The 21,653-nt window shown below is 43.4% G+C and overlaps 1 protein-coding gene across 1 annotated transcript in view; it reads right to left on the bottom strand.

Annotated features, from left to right (window-relative positions):
* Window positions 1-19,534, bottom strand: part of SEPTIN9 (septin 9) — a 492,973-nt gene extending 473,439 nt beyond the window's left edge. Inside the window, exon 1 of the mRNA XM_082272025.1 lies at window positions 19,395-19,534. Coding sequence (XP_082128151.1) covers window positions 19,395-19,416 — 22 coding nt within the window. The 5' untranslated portion in view covers window positions 19,417-19,534. The remainder of the gene's footprint in view (window positions 1-19,394) is intronic.
* Window positions 19,535-21,653: the final 2,119 nt, after the last annotated feature.

Below are 21,653 nucleotides of genomic sequence, written 5' to 3'. Positions count from 1 at the left end.
GCAATGCCTGTGAAATCTTGAGGTCAATGGACCTCATGTCGCATTAAAGTCGGACCAAAGTAGAGCAGGGACTACTTTGAAGTTGCTGCGACTTGAAGTTGCACAGATATGAACAGTACTCATTCTTGCAGTCCTAAGTCGCAGGACAAGCCGAACAAGTGTGAAAGGGGCCTGAGTCTTCTCTGGCTGATGACATCACATCCAAGATGGCAGAGACCAGCAGTCTCATTTGAGTTTCTTCACAAGCGAGGATTTTACTGGTAAATGATACGCTCAAACTACAGTAAATGCTCATATAATCCTATAAAAGACTGCTGTAAAAATGAATGGTTCCTAACAAAAGGGCCCCTTTTACACTTGTGTGGCTTGTCCTGCGACTTGGGACAAGTCATGCAAAGTCACATGACAAGTCATACCTCATGATTTCCAATGAGTAATGCTCATATCTGTGTGACTTCACAGTAGTCCCTGAACTACTTTGGTCTCACTTTGATGTGACTTGAGGTCCATAGACCTCAAAATTACACAGGCATTGCTTCAAAAGCTCCCTTTCGGTCTGCTTAAAGGATAAGTCCACCCTAACACTAAAATCCCTGCATCTATAAATCTCCACGATCTAATACTAACCTATCTAGCCCTGTAAAGAAGAAATCCGTATACATACCTTTTTTGAACCCAATCCCACACTGAGCTGTCAGCCGGGGCTTCGCTGTGGAGGTGGGTGCAGAGGACACAGCCGACAACGGAAGCCCCATAGTAGTCTACGGGTGACGTCACTCCCCATTCATTTCACAGCCATTGTCAGCCGTGTCCTCTGTAGAGCTTCCGCCGCTGGAGATCGGGTCGGACCGGCTTAAAAAAAAGTATGCATATTAATTTCTTTTTACAGGGCTAGATAGGTTAGTGTTAGATCGTGGAGCTGTATAGATGCAGGGATTTTAGTTTTAGGTGGACTTATCCTTTAATATAGCATTAAAAGTATTTGGTTATATCTGTTTTATAAGTGCAAAACAATGCCTGTTCACTTTCTGTAAAACTCGTTGGTTGATAAGTGATAACTTCCTGTGAAGAAGGAGGGGTTATGTAGATGAGGATAGGGGAGAGGTCTTTCTAATGTATCAGAAATTAAGTAGGCAGGGCTGACACCATGTGGTTTGAAATTCAGAGCCAAAAAAACCTTGTGTTGTAATGTCAAAAAGGGAAGCTAGAAGCACACTATACTTATGGCACATAAACAGTTTTTTCTACTGTACTTCCAGTTTGTTTAAAGATATAAAACATGGGAAATTTAAGATGTACAAGATATATATGTTCTTTTTTTTTTTAATTGTGCCTTGACATTAGCTCAAAGTGCAAATAAATTCTTTTCAATGCCCTTAGTATATGATTTCTCATATCTTTAAGTTCTCCAGTGTAAACAATACAAGGTTCCAGAGATAACTGTGGTTATTTACAGCTAGTCATAAACCTTTCATTTGATTGTACCTCCAGGATCACATTTTACCTCATGTTAACCTTTAACAGCAATTGTCTTTCCACTGTTATAAAGATGCAGCATGCGTTTTAGAAATGACCTCCCCCTACAAAAGGTGTTTATTTTTTACAGGTACTAGTGTATATAATGTAAAGGTGTCTAAAGCAGTTGATTAAAGAGAAATAGAAATTGCTTAAGATGCACATTGCTTTAGAAAATATATTGCTGTCCTGCCTCAAATAAAATTAGCTTTCCTTCTCAGAAAACCCATTTGCTGTTCTTCCTCGGGAAACACATTAATGTTCTGCCTCAGGAAACCCATTGCTGTCCTGCCTTGAGATAGTCACTGATGTTCCACCACAGGGTAACCCATTGTTGCACTCCCTTTGGAAACCCATTGCTGTTCTGATTCAGGAAACCCATTGTTTTCCAGCGTCAAGAAGCCCATTGCTACAAGCCATAGATGAATCAATTTTATTTCCTTCCACAGGTGAAAGGAAAGAAAATCACTTGATTCCCCCATCAACACTGTAAAAAATTTGACAGGCTGTTTGTACCAAGTCGATCCATTCAGCCTGTCCATGCATGGATTAAAATTTGCCTGGTCCCTGCTGAACACCCATTGATGTTCTACCACAGGGTAACCCCTATGCTAATCTGTCTTTGGAAACCCATTTCTGTCCTGCTTCAAGATACCCATTGTTCTTCTGCTGTCCTTCCTTGGAAAATCCATCACTGTTCTGCCTCAAGAGATTGATTGCAGTCTATCCCCAATGTAACCTATTACTGTCTCGTCTCAGGAAACATATTGCTGCCCTTTGATGGGAAACCCATTACTACCCTGCCTCAAGAAACACATTGCTATTCTGCTTCAGAATATCCTCTGTTCTTCTGCCTCAGAAAGACCACCGCTGTCCTTATTTGAGAAATCTATCACTGTCCTGCATTAAGAAACTTGTTGCGGTTCTGCCCCAGAGTAACTTGTTGCTGTCCTGTCTCAAGGAGGCCCATTGCTTTTCTGCCTCAGAAAACCCATTGCTGTCCCCTCTGAGGAAGCCCATTGTTGTTCCACCTCAAGAAACACAGTTTTGTCCTGTCTGAGGAAGCCCATTGTTGCCCCACCCCAGAAAACCAATTTCTGTCCTGTTTGAGGAAGTCCATTACTGTCCCATCCCAGAAACCCATTACTTTCTTGTCTGAGGAAGCTCACTGCTGTCCTGGCTCAAAAGCTCATTGCTGTTCTGTCCGAGGAAAACCCATAGTTGTCCTTCCCCATCGCTTTCCAATAATACAATGAAGCAGACTGAGAATCAACGGAATTATGAGGCGTGTTCATCTTCCTGAAGTTTAATAAATGTAGAGGAGGAATCCCCTACTACATCTCTGGGGTTTAACTCACAGGAAAAGGAGGGGTACACTGACCATGACTGTATGGTTAGCAGTAATTCACAGGACTTGCCGCTATGGCTAACAGAGGGTCAAATCAGGGAAAGGCTGGATAAAATTAACACAAATAAATCACCAGGCCCGGATGGCGTACATCCGATAGTACTCAAAGAACTTAGTAAGACTATATCTATACCACTGTTCCTGATCTTTGCTGACAGTATTATGACAGCAAATGTACCAGGGGATTGGAGGAAATCTAACGTGATACCGATATTCAAAAAAAGGGCAGAGGCATGTCCCGGGAAATTATAGGCCTGTCAGTCTGACATCGATAGTATGTAAACTTCTGGAGGGGATGATACGGGACTATATCGTAGAGTTTGCTAAAGACAATAACATCATCAGCAGTAATCAGCACGCGTTTACAAATGGGTGTTCTTGTCAAACCAATCTCTTAACATTCTACGAGGAGGTGAGCTATGAGCTAGATAGGCGGAGACCAGTGGATGTGGTGTACCTGGATTTCGCTAAGGCGTTTGATACAGTTCCCCACAAGCGCTTAATTTATGAAATAAGGTCTGCAGGCATCGACCGCAACAGCATTGAGGACGGGATCAGTAGTTCTATATCAGTTTTTGCAGATGACACAAAATTGGGCAGGGCAATAGCTGTACGGCATGAAGCAGATATCCTACAGAATGACCTGAACAAAATAACAGAGTGGGCAACGACATGGCAAATGAGGGTTAATGTGGAGAAGTGTAAGGTTTTGCACTTGGGGACTAAACACATAAAAGCACACATTAGGAGGGGAAACTTTGGGGGAATCAAAAATGGAGAAAGATCTGGGAGTCTTGGTTGATGATAGACTAAGCAATAGCATGCAATGTCAAGCGGCAGCTGCCAAAGCCAGCAGAATATTAGCATGCATAAAGAAAGGGATGTATTCCAGAGATAAAATTATAATCCTTCCACTTTATAAAACTCTGGTCCGCCCGCATCTGGAGTTTTCTGTCCAGTTCTGGTCGCCAGTCCTCAGGAGAGATGTGTTGGAGCTGGAGAGAGTCCAGAGAAGGGCAACTAAACTAATTAGGGGATTGGAGGACCTTAATTATGAGGAGCGGCTGCAATCGCTTGATTTATTCTCCCTGGAGAAGAGATGCCTGAGAGGGGACATGATTGCAATTTATAAATACCTCAATGGTGATCTCAGCATAGAAAAAAAGCTATTCAGTCGAAAGGATTGCATGAGGACTCGAGGGCATACAATGCAATTAGAGGAGAAGCGTTTTAATCTCAGGCAATGCAGGGGGTTCTTTACTGTTAGGGCTACAGGATTGTGGAATTCTCAACCACAAGAGGTGGTTTCTGCTGGAAGTATGGTTGCTTTCAAAAGACTCTTGGACGTACATCTCAAGGATCAGAACATTCAGGGGTATGAGAGATGATTACGGCCACACACACCTACAAATGTTGAACTGGAGGGACTATTGTCTTTATTCAACCTCAACTACTATGTAACTATGTAACTGCCTGATAGGATAAATAGCATCCTTTGAAAAATCAGGCCTTTGAAATTTGAATGCTGTGACTATGTTCATAGCTCAGCAGTTAATATAAGTTAGACTGTCTACTCAGATTAGTGCTGTAATGATTGTTACTGCTATAAATCTTCCAAATGTCCCCATCATCAAATAAAGCTATGATGTATTCAAATGATGATGCAACAATATGTACACAGCCAACAATGAGAGTTATTGACACTCAACAGAACTTTCTCTTTCAGAGTTTTCTCTTGCTCTGATCTCAATACAATGATGTCCATGACTTGTTAAAGGGACCTGTCTGGAGAGAAATATGGAGACGCTCCAGGGCTTTCATCCAGATCCTTCTACTCAGTCACTGATCCAGAAAAAGCATGTGTATATCAGGGGTCCAGAGACATACAAACATGCTCTCTCCAGGTCATTGAGTCAATAAATACTGAAGTAAGGAAAAGGATGGCAGAGCTGAAAACTGCTCCTATAAAAACAAGTCATCATCTGAAGGCTCCCTATAAGACTTTAACTGCTTGCCGACCGCCGCTAGCCTGTGAGGGTCTAGGGAGCGAGCGCGCGCCCCCGGAGGCGCGTTCCAGCTCCCGCGCGGTCACGGACCCCCCCGCGCGTGTGACCGGCGGACCCGATGTCGGTGCAGAGGGAGAAAGGCAGGCGGCTAATGTAAACAAGCCGCCTGTCATTCTCCACTGTGTAGAAACAGTGATCATACGGTTCTACTATGTAGGACCATTGATCACTGTTCCTACACCTCAAGCCACAGCCAATCACAGTTAGAATCACGCCCCTAGGGACACACACCACCCCTCCCTCTCAAAAAAAGTTAACCCCTTCACTGCCAGTGTAATTTTACAGTAACAGTGCATATGTATAGCACTGATCACTGTAGAAATGTCACTGGTAAACCCAAAAGTGTCAAAAATGTCAGTCAAGGGTCCGATCTGTCCGCCGCAATGTTGCAGTACCGCAAAAAAATCGCCGCCATTGCACGTTACAAAAAAAACAACAAAAATCTTTCCCTTTGTTAGTAAACGCAATAACTTTTGCGCAAACCAATCAAAATACGCTTTTTGCGATTACCAAACATATGTAGCAGAAAACAAATTGGCCAAAAATGTTAAAAAATGTTGATTTTGACTTTTTTGGGGGGAATTTCATATAAAAAATGTGAAAAATATTGTTATTTTTGCAAAATTGACGCTCTTTTTTTGTTTATAGCGCAAAAAGTAAAAATCGCACAGGTGATCAAATACCACCAAAGGAAAGCTCTGTTTGTGGGAAAAAAAGGACATCAAATTTGTTTAGGTACAGCGTCGCACGACCGCGCAATTGTCCGTTAAAGTCACGCAGTGCCGAATCGCAAAAAAACCCCCTGGTCGGAATGGGGGTAAAATCTTCCGGGGCTTAAGTGGTTAATAAAGCTCTGTTAGAGGCATGACAAAGTAACAGTACACGGATTTGCCTTTTGAGCAAGGATGTAACTAATAATCCTAGGATGTCTTGGCCACCAAAAGCTTGCAGAGCACTTTGGGACTCATAGCTCAACAGCAGTAGAGTTACAGGCTACTAAGAAGTGTTATGAAACATCTCCAGGCAGATATCTAGGTTCTCATTTGCTGCTGCCATGCAACTGAAAAAAACGCTTAATTTTTCTATGCGGGGCAAGGTGGCTAATTCTCTTGTGAAGACAACCTCCATCCAATTTTACTCACCTACCTTAACTTTTCCCCACTGTTCTGTTCCTCCATTGTGCTGGGCATCCAAACCCTGTGTAAGCTCTGTGTTGGAGGGTGTCAAAGTTTAAAGCAGAACTATACTGTATCTGAGCACCACAAACTAAAAATGCTATTAACCACTTTAGCCCCGGAGGATTTGGCTGCTCAAAGACCAGGCCCTGTTTTGCTATTCGGCACTGCGTTAATTTAAACGGACAATAGCGTGGCCGTGCGACGCTGTACCCAAACGAAATCGATGTCCTTTTTCTCCCACAAATAGACCTTACTTTTGGTGGTATTTGATCACTTGTGCAATTTTTATTTTTTGCGCTATAAACAAAAAAAAAGCGACAATTTTGAAAAAAGAACAATATTTTTCACATTCTTTTATATAAAATTCTCAAAAAAAAATTTAAAAATCAAAAATTTTTAACAATTTAGGCCAATTTGTTTTCTGCTACATATTTTTGGTAAATAAAATCGCAATAAGCGTATTTTGATTGGTTTGCGCAAAAGTTATTGCGTTTACTAACTATGGGAAAGATTTATGTAATTTTTTTTTTTTTTAACTAGTAATGGCGGCGATCTGCAATTTTTCTTTGTGGGACTGCGACATTGCGGCGGACAGATCGGACCCTTGACATTTTTGACACTTTTGGGGGTACCAGTGACATTACTACAGTAATCAGTGCTATAAATATGCACTGTTACTGTAAAAATGACACTGGCAGGGAAGGGGTTAACTGTATTGGTGATCAAGGGGTTAAATGTGACCCTAGGGGCGTGATTCTAACTGTCAGGGGGCGTGGCTTGTTAGATCATCACAGAGACATGCAATCCTATATAGCAGCATCACATAGCCTCTGTGATCATCTAAGGGAGAATGACAGACGGCTGTGTTTACATCAGCCGTCTGTCTTTCTCTCTCAGCTGCGGGAAAGCGCTCACCCCCCTAGAGTCTCCTGAGTGAGCGACGTTATATTACGTCGCTTTGCCCAGGAGCGGCTGCCTGTTGCAGTAAAACTGCAGGGGGCGGTCGTTATGTGGTTAATTCACTTTGAATATTCAAAGCAAACTCACCATCCATCCATCCATATCTCCATGCTTTATTTTGCTAAGAAATTACTTGGAAAACATCCCCTTGCATTTTCTTGATTAAGGGCAGATGGTTCTCGTAGCATTTACTTCCTGGAATCCATTTGCCCTTAGCTCATGCATGCAGGCAGGAGGGTGTGCTTGGCTGAGAAAACCCCATCTCCCCTTTAAAGACTCCTAGAATGTATGACATCATTTGCTATGAAGTAAACTAGGAAGTAACTGAAGAAATGTAAAAGCAAGTAAATATGATATACTTTCCTATCTAGTTACTAGTACAGCATAGCAGCATAAGGATTTAAAATAGTCAATGTTGATTGAGAGAGGGAAGTTCCACTTACATACCTCCCAACTTTTTGAGATGGGAATGAGGGACACCTATTAGCAAAAGTATGTAAGTATAGGACACCCCCTGCCACGCTCCCTTAAAGAAGAATTATACAAAAAATTATTAGTTAAACCCACAAGTGCTTTTTCACCACCACTATTCCTTTATATTGTCTTTTGAAGTTTATACATTTATAAATTGGATGAAAGTTTTAGTACTGGGGAACACTTTTTGAAAAAATAAAAGTGCATTTTACATACAATCATATAGATCAGACTAAAATGAGGGACAAATGAGGAGGAATGAAGGACTGTTCCATGTCAGGACAGTCCCTTGAAATCAGTAACAGTTGGGAGCTATGCGCTTACTACTTCTTCTTCATGTGACAATGTTCAAGCCTGGCTATTGGCTGCACAGGCCCGAGCATTGCATCCTGGGAGAAGGTCACATGTTCCTCCATACCTAAAAAGACAGTATATATTTACAAAAGGGTGCAAAGGAATATTGGAGTACTACAGGATCACAGATCTTACAATTCATTTTAAAGTATATCTTTGGACAGCATTTGCTGTCATTGGCTCCACTGGTCCTTGTCCTGGTGACCAAAGTCATAGGTACAGAGAGTAAGGAAAAATCCAAAATTTCACAGTTATAAAAAAACTAGAAGGGAAGGAGAAATCCTATAGCAGCACTACCTGTTTCGGGGATAAGATAAGAGGGAATTTCCCTCACTTTCAGATATTTCCTTTCTCCTTTTGCTGTGTCTCTTGGGCAGGCAACGAAAGACATGAAATGAACGTGCTCTTGGCCATGGGAAATCAGGCAACTCCTGTCTGTAAGCGCAAAAGAGCTCTCCTTCAATAATGTTGGACAAAGAACATTGATGCTTGTACATGTAGCACCCTCCTAGGTAAGTGCTAGTAAGAGAATAGAGTTTTGAGTTCTGTCTGCTTACCAGAGGGGCTGCAGGTAAATCTATGTTGTTCTCTGCCTACCAGAGAGCAGGATCTGTTAGCGAGGTCTGCTCATTGTTCTCAGTATGTGATTTATTCAGTCTAGATAGTGTTTCACGTTAGTCCAATAGGGAGGCACGTTGGACAGTGGAAGGAAACCTGATGAATGGGTGCATAGGCTTTTGATACAGTCCCGATGATTGGCAGAGGGCAGGTCGCCTCGGTGCATTCTGGGAAACTGTATAAAAGCCAGGAGCACATGTGCTGAGGAGTCTTTCATTGGAGAATGGAGTCCCGAAAGGAGGGGACGGCTGACGAATGGGTGCATAGGCTTTTGATACAGTCCCGATGATTGGCAGAGGGCAGGTCGCCTCGGTGCATTCTGGGAAACTGTATAAAAGCCAGGAGCACATGTGCTGAGGAGTCTTTCATTGGAGAGTGGAGTCCCGAAAGGAGGGGACGGCTGACGAATGGGTGCATAGGCTTTTGATACAGTCCCGATGATTGGCAGAGGGCAGGTCGCCTCGGTGCATTCTGGGAAACTGTATAAAAGCCAGGAGCACATGTGCTAAGGAGTCTTTCGTTGGAGAGTGGAGTCCCGAAAGGAGGGGGCGGCTGACGAATGGGTGCATAGGCTTTTGATACAGTCCCGATGATTGGCAGAGGGCAGGTCGCCTCGGTGCATTCTGAGAAACTGTATAAAAGTCAGGAGCACATGTGCTGAGGAGTCTTTCGTTGGAGAGCGGAGTCCCAAAGGGAGGGGACGGCTGCCTCCTCCTTTGTAGAGGTGCCATGCAGACGCTGGAGGTCGTCCTGAGGGCCAGAGGAATGATTGAGAGAAGCTGAACCCAGAGGTCCAGAGAAGCTGACTGAGAGTGGAGACACTGGAGACCCTGTGGCTGCAGTATCGTGACGTGAGTACAGGGACTCGTGTCAAGGGGCCGGACCTGAGGGGAGCCACCCTTGCTCATAGGATAGTCAGTGGACGGGTGTCAGCGGAGAGAGAGAGGATACTAGGGAGAGTGTCCTGAAGATAAGAGTTTGCCCACCAAGTCGTCTTGAAGGAACCATGAGACTTAATTCCTATTCATCCAAAGTGGCAGGATGGATTGACAGCCTGGCTGTTCGACATCTCAAGGCAAAGTAGAGAAGATAGAAGTCCTCAAATACTGTGAATAGTTAATAGGACTATCCCACTATTTCTTTCTCCTATCCCCATTATAAAATAAACAACAAAGCAACCAAATACCCCTGGACTGATTATTAAAGTGTGAGCCAAGAGAAATTGCATTTGCTTATGGCCGTGTGCTGGTAACCAGGGGGACCCGCAGAGAAAATATCTAGCAGCTCTTACAGGGGCAATGCTACATACACATAAAAAAAAAATCAGCATTGTGAAGTACAATAAAACATAAAACCAGCACATTATCCACATGAGAGAAGAAGATAGCAAGGTAATATACAGGGGAACTCCTGGGACAAATCCTATCAGGAAGAGTGGTGCGCCAATGGTGAAAAGTCTGTGGAATTGGTAAACTGGGTATGTAGCCACAAGCGCTAGTGCCCTCCTGTAGTGGTGAGATCTATGTAAGCTTTTCAGCCTTTGGTAGTGGTATTGATTTACAGATCACGTGTCAAAGTGGCGGATGGTGGAGGCATACACCAGGAATAATTATGACATCACTTGTGGACATTTGTTCTTTCTTTTTTTTAGCAAAACTCCTTTAGGTTACATTTTAAAGCAAAACTTTTAGAAAATACTTAGGCAGAGGTTAGCTTCAGTGATAATCTCATATCAAAACAATCCGTGAATCTAGAGATGCAGACAGCTTTAGTTACATGCAAAGCCAAAGTGCTGAGAAAGTTGAACTTGAATCTGCCTCTTCCATCTGCTAAGCCTCCCTATTAGTCACTGAAGATGACAATCACATTTATGGCCCAATGGGGAGGTGGGAGAGGTTGGGACAAGCTTGGTTAAAAAAAAAAAAAAATCAGCTTTCTTTATGCCTGGATCTACTGATTGTTTTGACGTGCTGTTTTCACTGAAAGTAACCTCCGCTTATAGATTTTTCAGCATACGTTATGTCTGAATTTCTCAGATTTGACAGGTTTACTTTTGAGTGAAAGGAAAAATAAAACAAATGTCTATCATATTCGAACAAAAATTCCCGTGATTATCTGGCCATCACCCCTATATAGAACAAAAATACACAGAAAGAAAAAGTGGGGCTTTTGGAAAGGCCAATGTGGAAGAGATGATCACAGTTAAAACACAATATTTTGTAAAAAAAGACATATTTATTAATTTAAAAGCATAAAACAGACATTACAAACATGTAATAAAAGCATGTGTAGAAAGATGCTCCCTGTGGGAGCTCTGATACATGTGTACCAATTGGTAACAGTGGTCTCTGTTCAAGCGCAGTTCAGAGGTCCCCAATAAGCCGACGTGTTTCGCTCTAAAACTTCCTCAGGGCCAGAGAGACCAAAAAAACCGACATTCCCACTAAGTCAAAGGCAAGGCAAACAAATGTCCCCGGGGCAGGCATCAGGACCCAGTATGGCAGAGGCAGTTATATCATTTAACCACTTAAGCCCCGGAAGATTTTACCCCCATTCCGACCAGGGGGTATTTTGCGATTCGGCACTGCGTGACTTTAACGGACAATTGCGCGGTCGTGCGACGCTGTACCTAAACGAATTTGACATCCTTTTTTTCCCACAAACAGAGCTTTCTTTTGGTGGTATTTGATCACCTGTGCGATTTTTTGATCACGCGCTATAAAAAAAACAGAGAGTCAATTTTGCAAAAATAGCAATATTTTTCACATTTTTTTATATGAAATTCCCCCCCAAAAAAATGTAAAAATCAAAATTTTTTAAAATTTTCGGCCAATTTGTTTTATGCTACCTATGTTTGGTAAAAAAAAATCGCAAAAAGCGTATTTTGATTGGTTTGCGCAAAAGTTATCGCGTTTACTAACAAAGGGAAAGATTTTTGTCATTTTTGTTGTTTTTTTTTTTAACGCGTAATGGCGGCGATCTGCGATTTTTTTTGCGGTACTGCGACATTGCGGCGGACAGATCGGACCCTTGACTGACATTTTTGACACTTTTGGGGTTACCAGTGACATTTCTACAGTAATCAGTGCTATACATATGCACTGTTACTGTAAAAATACACTGGTAGTGAAGGGGTTAACTTTATTTGGGAGGGAGGGGCTGTGTGTGTCCCTAGGGGCATGGTTTCTACTGTGATTGGCTGTGGCTTCAGCTGTAAGGACACTGATCAACGGATCTACATAGTAGATCCGAGTGATCAGTGTCTTTGCAGCGAGGAGAATGACAGGCAGTTTGTTTACACAAGCTGCCTGACATTCTCCCTCTCCCCCGCCGATCGCCGAGTGGCCGGCGGACATCGGGTCCGCTGGTCACACGCGCGGGGGGGTCCGTGACCACGCGGGAGCGCACCCCCGGGGGCGCGCGCTCGCTCCCTAGACCCTCACAAGCAAGCAACGTAGCCCTACGTTAGTTTGCCTGTGAGGGGCTGACCGCCGACGTAGATAGTCGTGCGGCGGTCGGCAAGTGGTTAATGACTGTAACCAGGATGAAACCAGTAATACAGTAATAGGGTACTCTCCCAGAGGAACTTATCCTTTGAAGGTATGGTGTATGTGAAGACCACTTGTGATTGTATTCCTCAGTGTCACCAATTTGCCTCACAGGGCAGGCGGTTAGTATCAGACAAATACGTCCCAAAGCACAAAAAAGTACAGGTCTCCCCTTGTGTCCACGTGCCTATGTCTATCAAAGATGGACAAATAAACTAGAGTAGGGGTCTTCAAACTATGGCCCTCCAGTTGTTCAGGAACTACAATTCCTTTCATGCCTAGTCATGTCTGTGAATGTCAGAGTTTTACAATGCCTCATGGGACTTGTAGTTCTGCAACAGCTGGAGGGCTGTAGTTTGAAGATCCCTGAACTAGAGGCTCACATACATACAATGGTGGTCAGCTATACAAGTACAGTCAGACTGCCCCCTGGAACCATCAACAGGTTTGACTCTGAATTACTGAATTAAAACTATACTGTTTAGGCCAATGGAGAAGAGAGTGATGAGGCGCTAAGCACTGTGAACTCCATACCTACCAACTTTTTGAGATGGGAACGAGGGGCGTCTATTAGCAAAAGTATGTAGGTATAGTACGCACACCCTGCCACACCCCCTTAAAGGAGAATTATATAAATGAAAAAATCAGTTAAACCCACAAGCGCTTTTTTTTTTTAACTACTATTATTACTTTATAATGGCTTTTTTTTTTTTTTGCAAATGCAGCAAGTTAGAAATTGGATGAAAGGTTTAGCACGGGGAAACATTTTTTGAAAAATAAAAAGTGCATTTACCGGGCTCTTTATTAGGTACACCTGTTCAATTGCTTGGTAACATAAATGGCTATTTAGCCAATCACATGGCAGTAACGCAATGCCCTTAGGCATCTAGATATGGTGAAGACAGCTTGCTGAAGTTCACATTGAGCATAACAATGGGGAAGAAAGGGAATGCAGGTGACTGAACGTGGCATAGTTGGTGCCAGACGGGCTGGTCTGAGTATTTCAAAAACGACTGATCTACTGGGATTTACACACACAACCATCTCTCGGGTTTACAGAGAATGGTCCAAAAAAGAGAAAATATCCAGTGAGCAACAGTTTTGTAGATGAAAATTCCTTGTTGATGTCAGAGGTCAGAGGAGAATGGGCAGACTGGTTCGAGATGATAGAAAGGCAAAAGTAACTCAAACAACCACTCGTTACAACCAAAGTATGTAACCTTAAAGCATATGGGCTACAGCTGCAGAAGATCACACCTAGTGCCCCTCCTGTTCGCTAAGAACAGGAAACTGAGGCTACAATTTGCACAGGGTCACCAAAATTGCACAATAGAAGATTGGAAAAACATTGCCTGGTCTGATGAGTTTTTTTTTTTAGCTGTGACATTCAGATGGTAGGAATTTGAAGTTAACAACATGAAAGCATGGATCCATCCTGCCTTGTATCAATGGTTCAGACTGGTGGTGGTGTAATGGTGTGGGAGATATTTTCTTGGCACAATTTGGGCCCCTTAGTACCAATTGAGCATCGTTTAAACGCCACGGCCTACCTGAGTATTGTTACTGACCATGTCCATCCGTTTATGTCTACACAAAATCCATCTCCTTATGGCTCCTTCCAGCAGGATAATGCACCATGTCACAAAGCTTAAATCATCTCACCGCTGGTTTCTTCAACATGACAATGAGGTCCAATGGCCTCCACAGTCACCACATCTCAATCCAATAGAGCACCTTTGGGATGTGGTGGGATATTCACATCATGGATGTGCAGCCGACAAATCTGAAGCATCTGCGTAATGCTATCATGTCAATATCTCTGAGGAATGTTTCCAACACCTTGTTGAATCAATGCCATGAAGAATTAGGGTAGTTCAGAAGGCAAATTGGGGACCTCCCGGTACTAGCAAGGTGTACCTAATAAAGTGGCTGGTGAGCATACAACTATATAGATCAGACCAAAAAAAGGGACACATGAGGGACTTGTTCCAAATCAGGGACAGATCCTGGAAATCAGGGACAGTTGGAAGCTATGTATACTCATGTGGCTGGTACCACTTTTACTGGGGGGAGGTATATTAGCTACAATATCAGCCTTGTTATTGTAGTCTTCTTAATTGATTATTCTCCTGGACAGCATTTGCAAAGGGTTGCTGGCAGGCCCAGTGCAAGAATTTCTGTCTGCATAGGCAAAGATGCATTTCGGCAGCCATCATCCCTCCCCCGGTCCTTCAGCTACCCCTCCCCCTTCCTCCCGCCACCCCATGCTGGTACTGATAGCCCACCCCACTACTGTTATCCTTTCACCCCACGCTGGTACTGCTACCCCACCCCTGCTACAGCCACCCCAACCCTCCTGTATCTCCGAGTACTCATCCATGGCTGCCCGGGCTCCCTCTAGCAGCAGCATAGACAGGGCCACCAGTGCAGGAGTGCAGGGGGGCACATCCTCTGCTCCATGGGCTCCCTGGGGGAGATTTCTGTGTGACAGGAGGGCTGGGTGACGAGCCTGCGGTGTCCTCAGGGGAGCCAGCTTTTAGGTCTGCACCAGCATGCTGGAAGTTCGTTGTCTGGCATATGTGTGCACTGGGGGACTCTGCACATGGGGGGGGGGGGGGATGGAGGTGACTCCGGGGGTCCTGGGACTCTGGCCGGGGGGTTTGGATTTTGCTGCTCTCCCCTATCCTGGGGCCGTATAGCAGCTGCCTATATTGTGGTGCAGGCGCTGGGGTCCCCCATAGATCATAGCTTCCAGCTGTCCCTTATGTGGAGGGACTTTCCCTCATTTAGAGCCAAATCCCTTTTTTCCTCGGTTGTCCCTTTTTTCGATTGATGTATAGAACGCTAAAAAAATGTATTATTTAAAGAAGAATTCCAGGTATGGAAATTTTTACATAGCTACATTGATCCAGCTTGGACTAATGTTACTATGTATATACCATACCCGTGGGATCCCTCTAGAAGCTGGAATTCACTGTAGTAGGCACCAGTGATCTCCAGTGATCTCCACTTGTTCCCGGGTCTTGTGCCGAGTGGTTGCCCTGCTGCATTTTGAACACAGGAGGCCGACTGCTCGGCATAGGTGCCATTCAGAGAACACTTTGAACAAGAAAAACTGATTAGTGTGAAAAGGCCCTTTAGCTGATTTCTCACTGTTAAGCCTCATGCACTTGGGCAGAAAAAATGCAACTTTTTTAGGCATTTTTCGCTTCTTTTTTTTTTTTTTTGAAAGTTTCTAAACGCATCCCTTTTTAAGCCAATGCGTCCATACACGCATTTAGGTTTGGAATTTAGAGTAGCAATCGGGGCAATAAAAATGCCCCAAGCCTGCATTCAGAGAGGAACTACCTGGTATAATTTATTCACATGCACTCGTAAATGTGCTAGTGATCGACCGATATCGTTTTTTTCTTTCTTTGACAGGTACTGTTGTGGAGGGATCTAGGGGTCTAAAAGACCCCAAACCCCTCCTCTGCACTTAAAAGCTTTTAAAACGCCAAGTTTGGCTGTTTTGAATGCTGTCATTTTTTGAATCTGACGTCGAAGTGACATCACTTCCGGGTTTTTGCATTGAGCCAAATGCGGCTTTGATCGGGTCTTCGGCGGCCGTGCAGGCTGGTTGCCCGGGTCTCCCGGTGGGACAGGAGACCCGGGCGAGCCGCGAAAGGCAGCGAGAGGGGGGGACGTCCCCTCCTTGTAATAACAGCCGAGCGGCTTCTCAGCAGCGTCAGTTGGCATTACAAGACAGCCGACCGTTGGCTATGGACGCCGATACCGGGTTGATTCCTCTAGCTGCAGGCACCACTCCCATACATGCACTTTCCTGAAATATCGGCAATATTGTTCACCTTGGTGGCCGATTCTGATATATCGGGGAAAGTGCAGATCAGCCCTCGATATATAGGGTTTGCCGCTAATTAATTATATCCAATGGCACATAGGCTTTTAAATGCCATACGCCAATAAACATGCAAAAACAAGCATATTTTATACTGTATTTTTCTGCCAGCTCCAGGTACACAATTCAGCGTAGATATGCACTTTTTCAAACAGGTACAGATAGAACAAATAGGGGTTCTATGGTTTAGGCTACACAAGTAGCATGAACTAGCAGTGACGACTGCCAGTCCTGACTGAACATCGTGTATACAAGCTTAGTTAATCACGAATGCTTCTTTCCAGAAAAGTAATCCGCAGTGGATCACTTTTCAAAGGCCGCTGTGAACAGGTTTGCAGGATTTCAGAAGGTGATCCTGCCTGTTTTAGGGGGCGTTTTCTATTTTTCTTCTATGGACAAAAAGGGATTTTACATGGGTATACCACACCACAACTCTGCGGTGCAGTCCCACTGACTTCAATTTGTTGCCTGTGTGAATGAGGCAGAAATACTGTCCAATCACAGGCTTGGGACAGGGAGGTAAACCTATCTTTCTTGTTCTAACAGCAGTAGAGAAAAGTGAGATCACTAAACTGGCTGTGCTATGTGGCAGAGCTGTACAAATCTCAGGATTGAATAAAAATGAATACAAATCCCTTGGCAGAAAAACAACAACCATATATTTTAAATGGTACATTTAATGGTTTGGCAGGTGTCAAGCAACAATTTTGATATACCTGTATATTCCACAGCACAAAGGATAAAAAGGCCAATATACATACCCAGATATTACATACCCAGATATCACCTTGTAAAAGTATCAGTGACATCTTTGCTATGCTGTACATAGTCTGTGCAGGGAGCTGTGAGTGTGAACCAGCAGCTCCGCCCATCATAAGCTGCCTGTAGAAAAGCACAGGAAGGGGCGGAGACAAGACCAGTCACCCTGCAGAGGGAGCAGCAGTGATTGGTCTTTATTACAGGAAGTTCCTGCACAGAGGAAACGTTTCACAGTGGATTACTACACAGATCTGGAAGAAATAAACAAAGCACACCAAGATTCAAGAATCCACATGACTCTTGTAATTAGACAATATTATGTTTTCTTGGAATTTGGATTTAGGCCCCATTCACACTGGGGCGATCCGACTTCCCCGAGCGACCACACAGGTCGCGGCGCGCTGCTCGCACCGCGACCTCGGAGCGGCCGGCACGGACTTCATAACATTGAAGTCTATGCAGGTCGCTCCGGGTCGCCCCAAAGAAGCTCCGGACCCTTTTTCTAAGTCGGAGCGACTTGTGTCGCTCCTATTGGAACGGGTCCACAGCTTCTGTATGGCAGGCGACCTACGGCGACCTGTCAGGCGACCAGGTCGCCTGACAGGTCGCCCCAGTGTGAACGGGGGCTTAATATGCTCGTTGATATTTTATAAAGCCAGCACTATTTATACAGAAAGAAATATCTAGGAAAAGCTTTCATATAATGTTACAAAGAACTGAAGGAATCCCATTAGCTTTCTCAATATTTCCTACTGACGAACCTTAATATCTGTCATTTTCCCTCCTCTTTGCTCGAAGGTCGGTAATTATGTTCAGTAATTATTACCACTCACTTACATAAAATATAACACACGTGAGTAGCAGAAAAGAATAGAATAGAATTGTATAGCTATTTTCACTGATAATGATGGCCATACATGCTTTGATAAATGATCAATTTATTTTCCAACTGACCTCTCCTGATAGGAATAATCGATCTATATTGATTCGATCATGATACATTTAGGAAAGTGGATTTGGATTGAAAGTAGAACAATAGGATTCATAAGTTGTTGATCACATATCAGTTTTATCCATGCAATCTCATAATCTGAAAGATGATTGAATTCATTAACTAAATCTAATTGCTGCTGATGTATCAATATTTTCCCACCTTGGCTGATTGAATCTGATCTAAATTGATTGAAAGGGAAGATATGGGCATTCACCGATTGAATCTGATCTAAATTGATTGAAAGGGAAGATATGGGCATTCACCGATTGAATCTGATCTATATTCATTGAAAGGGAAGATATGGGCATTCACCGATTGAATCTGATCTAAATTGATTTAAAGGGAAGATATGGGCATTGGGCATTCACCGATTGAATCTGATCTAAATTGATTGAGAGGAAAGATATGGGCATTCACCGATTGAATCTGATCTAAATTGATTGAGAGGGAAGATATGGGCATTCACCGATTGAATCTGATCTAAATTGATTGAAAGGGAAGATACGGGCATTCACTGATTGAATCTGATCTAAATTGATTGAAAGGGAAGATACGGGCATTCACTGATTGAATCTGAGCTAAATTGATTGAAAGGGAAGATATGGGCATTCACCGATTGAATCTGATCTAAATTGATTGAAAGGGATGATATGGGCATTCACTAATTGAATCTGATCTAAATTGATTGAAAGGGAAGATACGGGCATTCACTGATTGAATCTGATCTAAATTGATTGAAAGGGAAGATACGGGCATTCACTAATTGAATCTGATCTAAATTGATTGAAAGGGAAGATATGGGCATTCCCCGATTTAATCTGATCTAAATTGATTGAAAGGGAAGATATGGGCATTCACCGATTGAATCTGGTCTAAATTGATTGAAAGGGAAGATATGGGCATTCCCCGATTTAATCTGATCTAAATTGATTGAAAGGGAAGATATGGGCATTCGCCGATTTAATCTGATATAAATTGATTGATAGGGAAGATATGGGCATTCACTGATTTAATCTGATCTAAATTGATTGAAAGGGAAGATATGGGCATTCACCGATTGAATCTGATCTAAATTGATTGAAAGGGAAGATATGGGCATTCCCCGATTTAATCTGATCTAAATTGATTGAAAGGGAAGATATGGGCATTCCCCGATTTAATCTGATCTAAATTGATTGAAAGGGAAGATATGGGCATTCACCGATTTAATCTGATATAAATTGATTGATAGGGAAGATATGGGCATTCACTGATTGAATCTGATCTAAATTGATTGAAAGGGAAGATATGGGCATTCAATTTGTTTGCCGATTTGATGGCTTTGATCTGTTAGATAATAAAATCGAAGAATGTATACGGCCATCATAAAGTAAAACTCCATAGGTACACAGAGCCTGAGTGCTGTGTACAACACGTGCTTGGCTGCAAATACAAAAAAGGAATTTTTAGCTTTAATTTCAGCCCCAAATAAATGCAAGATCCCCGCCGTACAATATAAAATCACCTACCGCCCTTGTTCAATGACCGATTCTCAATATGAATATTACACACAGGATCATCAGCGTAAGGAAGAAACTTTTTGAGTTTTTTGTGACGGGTTCAAAGAAAGGAGGTCTCCTTACCTGAGGTCGATGACTTCCTCATGGCACTCCACTGCTTTGCACTTTCTCCCACTGCAATCCTCGGGGAATTCTGACCTCCCAGGAGAGACAAATACAGAATGGGGAGAGCAGACAAGAGACACACACACTCACAACCAGTACACTCCCATTTGGTGGAAGGAACACACCTTTAATGAACTTGTGCACAGTTATGGAATGCACCAACCCACTCCTAGACACAGGGTACGACGGGCACCTTACGCTTAGCTCTAAGTTTAACCCTTGCCACCGGTTTACAGGCACACAAGGAGTTAACCCTTGACAGCTGGAAAGTCTGTAGCAGGACAAGGATTGAGAAAGGCAACAATGAGTCCAGTGTTCTCCTATTCACAGAGTGTTTGTTTTGCTGCTGTAGGAGAAGTTCATTGGCACAGAGGGTTGAATCATGTTCGAATTTTAGCAGCTTGTCTATAGAGTGCCCTTTCTGGGCTCATTTGATTGTTATGTTATGCACAGAAACCAATCAGAATTGCTGGTTTGGCCCAAGTTTAGTATACTGAAATCTTATCAGTTGCTAAAGGTTACTGCACTGGCTCACATAGCTGTAGTGCACTGTGGATCGCTGTTCAGAGGGTGGTAAAGAACCAGTTTTCAGGGGTTCAGGAGGTGATACTGTCACCTCCTGGATGCCTTTTTTTTTCCCCAAACGGCGGTTTTGCATTAACCTCTTTACGACCGCCCGCCGCAGATGTATTGCGGCAGGCAGCCGCTCCTGCGCAAATCGCCGTAACTGTATGGCGGTCGTGAGCAGGAGGCTAGCTCGTCAGCGGGGAAGCCGATGCAGCGGGCAGGAGGCTCTGATGGCCGCCTGACACCCGCGATCGTTCCCTGCTGAGAGAGAAGAACGGTCAGCTGTTGTAAACACAGCCGACTGGCCTTCTCCCTGGAATGATCATAGAGCCCCTGTGATCCTTCTATATATGATTACAGGTCTCTATGGTCATTCCACAAACCACGCCCCCCACAGTTAGAATCACTCCCCTAAGATCACATTTAACCCCTTGATCACCCACAATGTTAGCCCCTTCCCTGCCAGTATTATTATTACAGTAACAGTGAATATTTTTAGCACTGATTACCGTAGTAATGTCACTGGTCCCCCCAAAAGTGGCAAAAATGTCAGTTAGGGGTCCAATATGTCCGCTACAATGTCGCAGTCCCACAATAAATTGCAGATCGCCGCCATTACTAGTAAAAAAAAAAAAAATGACATAAATCTTTCCCGTAGTTAGTAGACGCGATAACTTTTGCGCAAACGAATCAAAATACACTTATTGCGATTTTTTTACCAAAAATATGTAGCAGAAAACAAATTGGCCTACAATGTTAAACATTTTTGATTTTTAAATTTTTTTGGGGGGAATGTTAAATAGCAGAATGTGAAAATAGTTTTTTTTTTTCAGAATTGCCGCTCTTTTTTTGTGTATAGCGCAAAAAAAAAAAAATCGTACAGGTGATCAAATACCACCAAAAGAAAGCTTTATTTGCGGGGAAAAAAAGGACATAAATGTTGTTTGGGTACAGCATTGCATGCCTGCGCAATTGTCAGTTAAAGTCACGTAGTGCCAAGTTGAAAAAAGTGGCCTGGTCATTAAGGGGGCAAATCCTTCCAGTCTTAGTCTACGTTTCCACTATTGCGGCTACAAAGTCGTGCTACTTCTAGTGCGACTTTGTGGTGCGACTTGTTTGCGGCTACTTCTGGGGACTTCAGTGCGACTTCCTTCCATGAGGGACAAGTCGCACTGAAGTCGCCCAAAAAGTAGTGCAAACCCTTTTTTCAAGTCACTGCATCTCAAGTCGCAGCTGTTATAACGGACCTCATTGTAAACAATGGGTTTTGACTTGACATGCGACTTGACATGTGTCAAGTCGCACAACAAGTCGCAATAGTGGAAACGGAGCCTTAAAGTGATTAAAGTAAAGCCCCGTACACACGTACCGATCGTCGGCCGAACGATCGGCCGTCTTTTGTCCAAGGGCTGTCTTGTCTGTTGAAAAGTGCAAAAGACTGCACACGTTTTTTGTCGGCCAACAACAGTCCACTGCAGAAGTGATGTCATGTGATGGTTAACTTTCCTTGTCTTTTTTCTTTTCTGAGCATGCCCAGTCTTGCTAATCTGCTGTCTGTCGGCCGAAATCTGTACTGACTGGCGAACAATCGGCCGCTCTGGTGTTGGCCAACAAAAATTTTAATGCTTGCACGACAGATTCTGTTCGGCC

This window comes from Pelophylax lessonae (assembly GCF_965119305.1).
Source record: "Pelophylax lessonae genome assembly, chromosome: 11".
Taxonomy (NCBI): Eukaryota; Metazoa; Chordata; class Amphibia; order Anura; family Ranidae; genus Pelophylax; species Pelophylax lessonae.
The sequence above is the reverse complement of the archived record's forward strand: the minus strand, read 5'-3'. Positions and strand labels throughout refer to the sequence as shown.